This window comes from Lactuca sativa, chromosome 2, assembly GCF_002870075.4.
Source record: "Lactuca sativa cultivar Salinas chromosome 2, Lsat_Salinas_v11, whole genome shotgun sequence".
NCBI lineage: Eukaryota > Viridiplantae > Streptophyta > Magnoliopsida > Asterales > Asteraceae > Lactuca > Lactuca sativa.
The window spans coordinates 120,400,353-120,410,589 of record NC_056624.2 but is presented as its reverse complement, the minus strand read 5'-3'; the positions used below and the strand labels follow the sequence as shown (position 1 = coordinate 120,410,589).

General features: G+C 35.3%; 1 protein-coding gene across 1 annotated transcript; it reads left to right on the top strand.

The window, feature by feature from the left end:
* The first annotated feature begins 5,309 nt into the window (after positions 1 to 5,309).
* LOC128132373 (F-box protein CPR1-like) lies at positions 5,310 to 6,116 on the top strand. The gene has a single exon (XM_052768906.1). It carries the CDS (start codon positions 5,310 to 5,312, stop codon positions 6,114 to 6,116), a length of 807 nt encoding a protein of 268 aa, XP_052624866.1.
* The last annotated feature ends 4,121 nt before the right edge of the window (positions 6,117 to 10,237 follow it).

Sequence of the window (10,237 nt, the reverse complement as noted above, 5' to 3'; positions counted from 1 at the left end):
ATAATTCATTTACTTTTTTTTTAATAATTTCATGCCTTTTGGTCGTTTTATGGTCTTTAATAGATTGCTTAATGTGAAACACAAAATTATAAAATAAGACCATTGTTTAATTGTATTCTTATAAGTTATAACATAAAGAAATGAAAGTAGGATGGTCTAATATAAACATAAATAAAAGTACATTGTTATTTTTTATGTTTTAGCTTTTTATATCTTGAACCATATTCATTCATTTCATCTTTACCTTTTGAGCAACATGGTTTTAAACCATATTTCTTATGTTTTACTTGCTTTTGGGATTGTGAATTTATATATGGGCCAAAACTTGTAGGTTCTGCCATGGCATTTTCATTAGTGACATGGACTGCATGGAAGTTGGTTAGGGTATCAGGCAGCCCAAAGATCATCCAAAAGAAAATCGTATGATAAGTTCAGATTTCAAAAGATGGATTATAGTTATTAAAGTTCAGTTTACCCTTTAAGATCATTTGAAGATGGGTGCGTTCTTTTTCATGTTGAAATTTATGAATAATAATAATAATAATAATAATAATAATAATAATAATATTTATTCGCTTTTAGTACCCAATGTATTTCACAAGGAGATGGGGTCAAGACTCAAGACATTCATTGTTAATGAACTAGTTCACATGGACTTCATTACTATAAACAAATCACATGGATCAAAACTATAATATACTCATTTTGTTATTTTAAATATTTTTTGAATATAAAGGACACCAATTCTAACTCAACAAATTTCAATGGGAAGAATAAAGGTAACTTGGGCAATGTACTCTATTTATTACCATAAGATTATTAGTTAAAATGAAAAGTATGTTGCTATTTTTGGTAAGATATTACACACGGGTGAAACTTAAACTGCAAAAGGACATTTTATCACAAAAGTTATTGCTTAAACTTCCGCTACAATGCACGGCTTAAAAACTTCGTCTACCATGTGTTTTTATTCAAATAAATATAAATAGATGTGAAAAAAACCAAAGTTTGTTATGAAAATGATTCATTTCCACGTGCTTTTATTTAATTTAACTAGTTCAACCGGTCTAAATTAACCGGTTCACAAGTTGGTTGTGCCCAGCTTCACGATTCCTCCATAAAGGAGGATTTCTAATTTTTGGACACGAACTTTCCGATTCATTATCTTATAAATAAGCAAGTCAAAGACTTTATCCATTAAGACGTTTGTAAGAATAGAGATCTAGAAGTTGGAAGATATATTGGTATGAGTTAAGGTGTTAATGATTAAGTTAGGGTTTCAGGGGTTTACACAGGGCGTAAATTCCCTTATGTAGGGAGTAGGGCTATTTTCCCCCGTTTTGCCACCTTAGGCTCTACACAGGGCGTAGAGTTGTTACACTGGGCGTAGACCGGATGGAAGTTAACTTTTGAATATTTGAACGTTGATCGTTGACTGTTGACTTTAACTAAGTTTGAATTTAGGTCAAATGGAGTATTTTGAGCTGTAGTTTGAGAATTGGTCCCTGATTATTGAATAAGTGACCTTTAGAGCTGTTATTTGGATGTATGATAAGTTCATCTATCTTCTAGACTTCGAGGTGAGTTGTCCTCACTATACCCGTGGGTCGAAGGCACCAATGGTGGCCCACTAGATTGTGTTATGTATCCTTGTGTATAGGATGTTGTTATGTTGTAATGATTTGTTAGATTGGTAGATCTATATGATTACATGTGCTTGTTGGTTCTTGTTTATCTATTTCATATGTCGACATAGTGTGGTTGGGTTGAGGTTGTATTGCTCTGTGTTGTAAGCCAATAAACTTGGGGGCAATATGGTCTGATGACTATAGACCGAGGTAATCCAGTCAATGACTGTGAATCCGAGGGTAATCTAGTCTGATGATTGTGGAACCAGCATGCATGCTTGTATATATATTGTTGTGTGGGGTATTTTGGGAGAATTCACTAAGTTTTGGCTTATAGTGGTTTGTTTCATGGTTTTAGGTACAACAGATGATCAGAGCAAGGCGAAAGCATGATCATACACATCCTCCTGCTGATATATGGAGGTTTTTGATACTCTGATTTTCTAGATTTGTCTTGGAAACAATGGTTGATTATATCTTGGTTTGTGGAAATGTTTTACAAAAATGAAAGTTTTTATCATGATTTTTGGGATGTTACAAGTTGGTCTCAGAGCCCAGGTTTGAGAAAATTGGATGAACACTTGTGTGATTCCAGACTTAAACAAGGAGCTGTAAAAATAATTTTCAAAATTAACTCTAAAATGATTAACAGAGAGGATGTGATGTGTACAATCAGTCGGATCCAAGGAAAGTATTCCCCAAGATACCCACACTTGTTTGTGTATGGATGATGTCATAGAATTACATGCTATCTGGTAGGCTAGGGATCTTCAGGAATTGCATGATTGAATTGTCTGATTTATGATGCCTAATAGCCTAGGAGAATTTTTTTATATGCTATATGGAACTGACATTATTATTGTGGTTTCTTAGTGTATACATCATAGTTGTACGTAACTAAGATTTTATAGCCCGAGGATGTTTGATTTAGCCTTATTTCCTATTCTTCATCTGGTTGTGGGCTTAGGTTAGAATCAATTATTAGATTGTCTATCGAATCCAGTGTTATGTATAATTAGCATACACGAGCGACTGCAGGGTTAGTAGAAGTTTCATGAGTAAGTGTGATTTATAGAAGGCCATCATAAAGAATTATTAGCCACTCTTAAGATGGTGAGTATAGTATGTATGTGTATCCTAGTTGTTGGGCTATGTGGTCGGGTAGTTCGTGATGATTCCTTGAGACAAATACGGGTAGGTGTAGAAGGTAGTATGGGCATGTTCTACTGGAAGCACAGGACCCATATGCGTATCAAGGAAGTTACGAACCCTGAGGATTTGGTGATCCTGAAATGACGTAGTAGTATGAATTGTGTCCTTTTTGATGTATCTCAGTTTGTTTCAGTATGACGATCATTAGATGTTCAGGATCAGGAACTAGCGGACCGGAGAGGCCAAGATTGGCCGATGATGAAATTCGTGATATGATCACCACCCAGGTGACCATGGCTGTTAGGGAGGCGATCCCGGAGGTGTTTAGGTCTATTAAGACCGACATGATCAAGTTGTTTGACGAGCGCTATGCTACCGTCTCAGAGGTTGATGCTGTCGTAGCCTCAAAGGAAGTTCACATGTCCTGTTACTTGAGCATGCTCCAGACTGAGATCAGGGAGTATGTATCGACTTAGCAGTAGCATTCCATCTCTGAGTTGCATTCGGTTGCTCAAAGATAAGAGATTCCGATTGAGACCCAGACTAGAGAGAGGAGGCAAGCCCTAGTTCATACTCAACCAACAACGAAGCGGTTCAAGCCCTCTGATTCACGATGTGGAGGCCAGAGGGGTAGTACTTGTGGCAGGTGCGAAAATATACATGAAGAAGCGTGACGATCAGTGATTATGTGCCACAAATATGGCACGGAAGAGCATATTGCAATGGATTACCATACACATGCTCCACTGTCGAGCACTGGGATTTGCTACCATTGTGATCATGTCGACCATGTGAAGGCCAGTTGTCCATTGCTCGTTGCTAGAACACTGCAGGCACTAATTCCTACTACCTTGAGGATTACAGACGGATGCCAGGGAAAGGTTGAGGCCCTGAAGGCCAGGGGTCGTTCTTTCAGCTTATAGCAGAGGAGGCTAGGGTGGCGCCTGACATCGTCACTGGTATGTACTCATTTATTATTCTTTCACTTTATTTCCTATATGTTTATCCTTGTGTTTCTGATAGGAATCTTCTTAGTGAATTCATTGCTTGCTCTTGTGCTTTTTTATTCGGGTGCGAGTAGGTCCTGTAGCTTAGTCATTCTATAGGGATTTTGGTATATCCCATAGGAAGTAGGAGTGTCCGTTGTGAGTTTCCATCGCCAACGAACACAAGGTTTCTGCTTCGAGTGTTTTCAGTGATTGCACTTTAGAGATCTTTAGGGTGTCCTACCCATTTGACCTGATCCCCATCTTAAAGGGAGATGGGTGTGTGTGTGTGTGTGATGGCGGGGATGGATTGGTTGAGCAAGTTTGGGGCCATGATCAATTGTAAGAGGCAACTGGTGGTAGTTTGAACCCCAAGTGGGGGAGAACTAACCATATATGACGAGGGTACCAAGATCGGATCCACTTTTTGTTCAGCAGCCAAGGCCAGGTATCTCCAGCATGGATGTATGAGTTATCTCGCATATGTGATTGACAATCTTTTTAGCTTATTGACTTATTGACCTTTTCACTATAAAAACTAATCCAAACACTTTTTTATAAAACTCTTTTTTACTACCACTATAAGTCAATAAACATTTTTGTCTAAAAACACTTTTAAAGTTCAAAAAGCAATCCCACACCCCTAATAACTCTAAATATGCTATGGTTCACCGAAAAAAATCGAACACCCAACAAGAACTTCATATGGTGCTTCAGTTTGAAGATCGAACACCTTACAAAACCTTAGACCTCGAAGCAACATCTCGTAAAGGACTTCGCTGATGCCACATTAGGTGAAGCAGTAAGTGTTATGTGTGTATGTTTTAGAGAGAGAAAGAGAGAAAATAGAATAAAGAGAGAGACGAGGGAATAGAAACGTGGAAAATGTGTTTCACTTAATAAACTCGTATCGTTGGAAAAATGATAATCAACGGAGAAGATGCTCGGAGTCTCGTCGGAGTTGTCAAACATAGCAGGTCATATGAACGTTTTTTGAAGAGTTCAAATAAATTTAATGGGCAAATGTAAATAAAAAAAACTTAGTGATTAAATAATATAAATCAAAGAATTACCTTATTAAGTGATTTTCCCAATTTTAAAAACTCATTCTCCTCCCGTCATAAAAACCAAACCCTAGAAAGTCATAACATAACCATCCATTAGCACCGAAAATCAAAATGTTGGCGACATTAGTTTCCATCTTCAAGAGGAAATCTTGAGAAAGCTTCCTGTAAAATCATTGATTCGGTTTAGATCTGTGTGCAAAGCATGGAAGCGTGTAATCGAAAGCTCTTCTTTTATCGCTGCTCACAGTGTTCGACAAGACGAGTGGCAGAATCTTTTAGTAAGGCATCTTGTAGAAGGGAAGGCAGAATATGTTTGTATTATCGACGATGACACTTTCCCCCAACAGAGGTTTGTTCCAACTCTTCCCCTCTCCTTTCAACGGCTTCAAAGGTCAATCGTGGTCGGCAGCTGTAATGGGTTGGTGTGCTTGGATGGTTATTACTATGAGAAATAACATTCCCCTCTTGGAAAGCCGATGATTATGCTTTGGAATCCTTCAATCAGAAAATCGATCGCCATTGCTGTGCCTGAGCCAGGTATGTCTAATAAGATGGATGAAACAGTTTTTGGTTTTGGTGTTTGTCCTGTTACTCATGATCCTAAGATCATCATGATTCAACAATTTGCTCCCTTACATGAAAAACCCAGCAAAATCAACGACCCTCGTGAAGTTATGCTTTACACATTGAGTTCTGGGAAGTGGACAAGTCTATCTCCTGCTTCTAGCAATGTGCTGAGTAAATCGATCCGAGTTCAATGGTATGGGCAAGTTATCGATAGGTTTATATATTGGTCTGGTTTGCATCTGAAGGCTTTAAACAGTAGGCTGATTAGATGGAATTGTAATCTGATTCTTTCATTTGATATGACTGATCATACTTTTCAAGTGATAGATCTCCCAGATAGTTTGGCGAAACACCCTCCTTCTAAGATCTCCATTTTTAAGCTAAGGGAATCTCTTGTCATATTTCAAAGCAATGAAAAGGAAAAACAGTGTCATGATGTTGTATGGATGATGGAGAATAATGGTGTTGAAAAATCGTTTACAAAGGTATTCGCCATTATTGCACCTGAATATGGGTCGTCTATTAGGGCAATGGGACTCAGGAACAATGGAACGCTTATAATGCAAGTGAAAAAAGATTATCGTTGTGAAGAAAGTGAAATTGTTGTATATGAGCCCAAAACACAACACTTGAATGCTCTTAAGATTGATGGAGTAAGGAGTTTCTCCACTGTGAATTCGTACAAGGAAACACTAGTTTTGCTTGGTAGTGAATAAGTTGAAAAAGATGGCTTTGAGTTTAAGACTTTTTTGAATATGTTGTTTCCTTTTACCTAAATGGACTTAATCAAGTAAGCTACATATGAGTTTCTTTTTGACTTGATGTTTGTGTTTTGATATGCCAACATGGAAATGTCGTGATTGTATTATAGCAACCTACTTTCATTTCTTTTAGTTACAACTTACAACAGCAAACTTTTAAAATCTACCCAATAATAGCATGTACTTACAAAACATTTTCTATTAGGACATTATATTTTGAAATATCTACCCGATATAAACAAATCAATAAAAATATGTTATTGTTTCTTGCATTTAACTCTATAGCTTAGAAGTCAAAAGGGAAGAAGAAAATCTTACAAATATTTTAGATTAGAGAGTTGACCCAAGAGGGTGAATTAGATCTACTAAACTTAGTTCGTGTAAGATTTAGATTTGTAATTTCACCAAGTTGCTAAGAACGGGCAACTTAGCTGATAAATTATTATCATGTAAGTCATTGCATAAAAATGTGAAGAAAATACGAGTTATTTTGTTATGAATATGATTTTCTTAAATAAGAAAAAAAAAGTATGTAAGGTCATTGGAGTTGATTTTAAAGTATATTAAAGAAGCATTTGTAATTATATAAAGTATAAACAGCCATCACACATCAAAAGAGCCTCTTGCTCAAAAGATAAAGATTTCAGGGAAGTCTTATAGCTTTGGTTATGTAAATCATCACTATAAGATGGGGTACTAATTTAATCTATCTAAAGAAAAAGTCAATATTTTGGCTTTAGTCGAACCTTGTGACTTTAAAACTAAAAACTAGATTAGATATCTCAGTTTTATCTTCAAATGTTTTTAATTCAAAAATCTTAAATCTATTTGATTGTAATTATCAAGCTTTTCAATGTGTTAATAGGTTTAACACACTGAAATTTGGTAAATCACCATAAATTATTAATAAACTAATCTTATTCTACAAAAAAAAAATGACATTAGGGAATCAAACATTGTGACCTTAAAATTAAAACTTAACATACGTTTTTCTAGTTTACATTGCCAAAATATCTTTAACTTAACAACTTTTTATTTATTTAGATGTCGTTATCAACATTTTTAATGGGTTAAAAAGCATATTCTTGTCAAATTTAAAGTTTAAGATTATCATTATTGACACGCCAAATGTAAATCTTGATACCCTTCAGAAAATTGTAGTATTATTTAAATGTCATTTTTTAACAAATGTCTAAATGTAATACACATAAGGCACTGAAAGTCTTAAATCACCTCAAGTTGGTTATAGTTTACTCTATCCAAAAAGTCAACCGTTTTGACTTTAGATGATCAAACTATGTGAGTTGAAACTAAAGAATTAGCATAGTTTTTCTCGTTTTATCTCCAAATGTCTCTAACTTAACTACTTTTTTTTTCTCAATGTAAATAAATGTAAGCATTTTTTGAAAATTTTAAAGTCAAAGAACAGATTATTTGACACATAGAAAGTCAAAATTTAACTTCCTTTAGATGAGTGCAGACTTGCAGTAGCATTTAAAAGTTTATTTTTTCACCAAACTTAATACACATTGGAGTAAGAATTTTAATCGAGTATGACACTTACACATAAGTCAAAAACTTTAGTTTGGTTATCTAAGTTGAAAGTTTTCCAGAAAAATGAACTGAACCCAAGCTCCTGCACATTCATGTGTAAAAAAAACAATTATATTTATAAGTAAACTATGTTACCATTTTTGTACATAAGCCTGGTCTTTTTACTCATGATATGACACAATACGACATGACAGAAAAGTATTAGATATAATATCTCAAATAATCTGATTGATTCAATAGAGAGGTGTGCAGGGAAATATATACAAACGTACAAGGCCATTTGGGCCGATAGACAATACCACAAAGAGACTATACATGTGGGCTAATATACACTAAATACATATATGCTAACACCCCCCCACAGTTTGATTGGGAGGAGACTTGCGGGCGTTCAAACTGGAACAAAATTCAATGAATAAACTCGTAGGGAGACCTTTGGTGAAGATATCGACATATTGAGCGGTGGATGGAACATGAAGTATGCGAATGTGACCAAGAGCAACTTTGTCCTGAACAAAGTGAATATCAATCTCAGTGTGTTTTGTCCTTTGATGTTGAACTGGATTGGAGGACATGTAGACCGCACTAACGTTGTCACAATAGACAATGGTTGCCTTCGGAGTAGGACAACGTAGTTCAAGTAAAAGATTACGAATCCAAGATGTCTCTGCAACGGCGTTGGCAACGCCGTGGTACTCGGCTTCGGCATTGGATCGGGAGATGGTACCTTGTGTAACGTTATGATTTTTGCTCAATTTTTTTTTCATTTATTCTAAAAACTTTTAACGGAAAATGCAACGGAAGATTGAAAACATTGTTTATTTCAAAAACATTTCAAACCACAACGTTACGTTCAATTCAAAACCAAAATATCAAAAGTATTTAATTGTAGCGGAAGCATAAGTATCAAAAATTTAATAACGTTTTCAAGTGACATCTTTATTCTAAGGATAAACTACCCAAAAATGACTCCATCTCACCAAGCCAAGCACGTAAGCTACCTGTACCAATCGTAAAGGCACAAAGAAAAGAAACAAGTGTCAGCAAATGCTTCGTGAGCCAATAGGAGTATGTACACAATCAAAGGGAAAACATACCATCCCCTAACGGGTCAATTATTCAAATTATAATCATATAAACAAAACTCACATATCAATCATTAATCAATCATCTTTCACATAAAATTCAAGCATTCAATTTTGTATCATCCGTTCACATATCATTCATTTGTGTAACATCAATCGTATTTCATGCACAATCATATCGTAATCATATATCATCATATCAAAGGAATGTATCATAATCGTATAGGCGTAGGTAGTCTCATAGTGATACCTACCCCCCAAGGAAAAACCCGTTCGCTACTTGTGTGCCTGGCCAGCCAAATGCTTTAGGTGGTTCGCGACTCCCACCCGTCACACTGACCCCAAGACTCCACTTTCACTATTCCGACTATGCAATGTACAAGTACATCGCGGTGTCGTTCTGGTGTTGGTACAAGCGGTGACATTTGTCCGCTACCTCCCAATACCTACGTGATGTTTGTACAAGCCTCGTTCGAATGGCCAACATCACTCCAGTCCGCAAACACCGAAGTGTACGCGTACCATGTGTCACACGGGCATCTAAAAAGACCGAGCAACTCGTAAATGGCTTAATCTTTTTTCCTAGAGGGTATTTTTCAACCAACCATACTCGAATATATCCGGATAGGTTTCATGCTAAGTGCTAGGTTCTACCCTTGCCCTCTATGCATAACCCCGCATAATCGATCGTAAATCAAGTACAAGCATGCAGTATTCGTATTATCATATTCAAGATTCATGACATTTATACCAAGAAGATAGTCAAATATCAAACATTTCATATAACATATCATAGTTGCAATTAATCATATCAAGTACATAGGCATATCAACCAAATTTACTAAGCATGCAAATGTCACAGAAGACAAAACAATGACATATACTGCACATATAGGTATAATCAACAGTTAATAATATTTTAATTTGACTAATCGAGCGGTTTCCAAAAAGTAGTTTTCGACTATGTACAAGGTTTACGAAAAGTCTATCAACTCACCTCGGTATTCGATAATAAAATATTACCCCTAGTCGTCGTTTCATATGCTCCTTAATCCTCAAAGTACCTAAACAATAAATATATTTTTATTTAGTCTAGGCTAATATAAACACATTTAATATTAAGCCTATATTTAGTTTATCTCATATTCAATTAGTCGTGACCATTATTATAGTTTATAAATTACCATCACGTCATTTTTTTTTAATTAAATATCATACATACTTATAAAGCTAGCATTTATTTTTAACCATTGTTATTGTAAATTATTTTAAGCTATTTATTTGAAAACTTTTAACGATTATATAAATATCTTTAGGAAATATTTTAGTTAAATTAGTATTATAATTTAGTTTTTTCATTTAGCACTACAATTTATCATTTTTAACCATTCACAAAATATTCATTTGAAATTTTTAAGTGGAACTGAAATTTATATT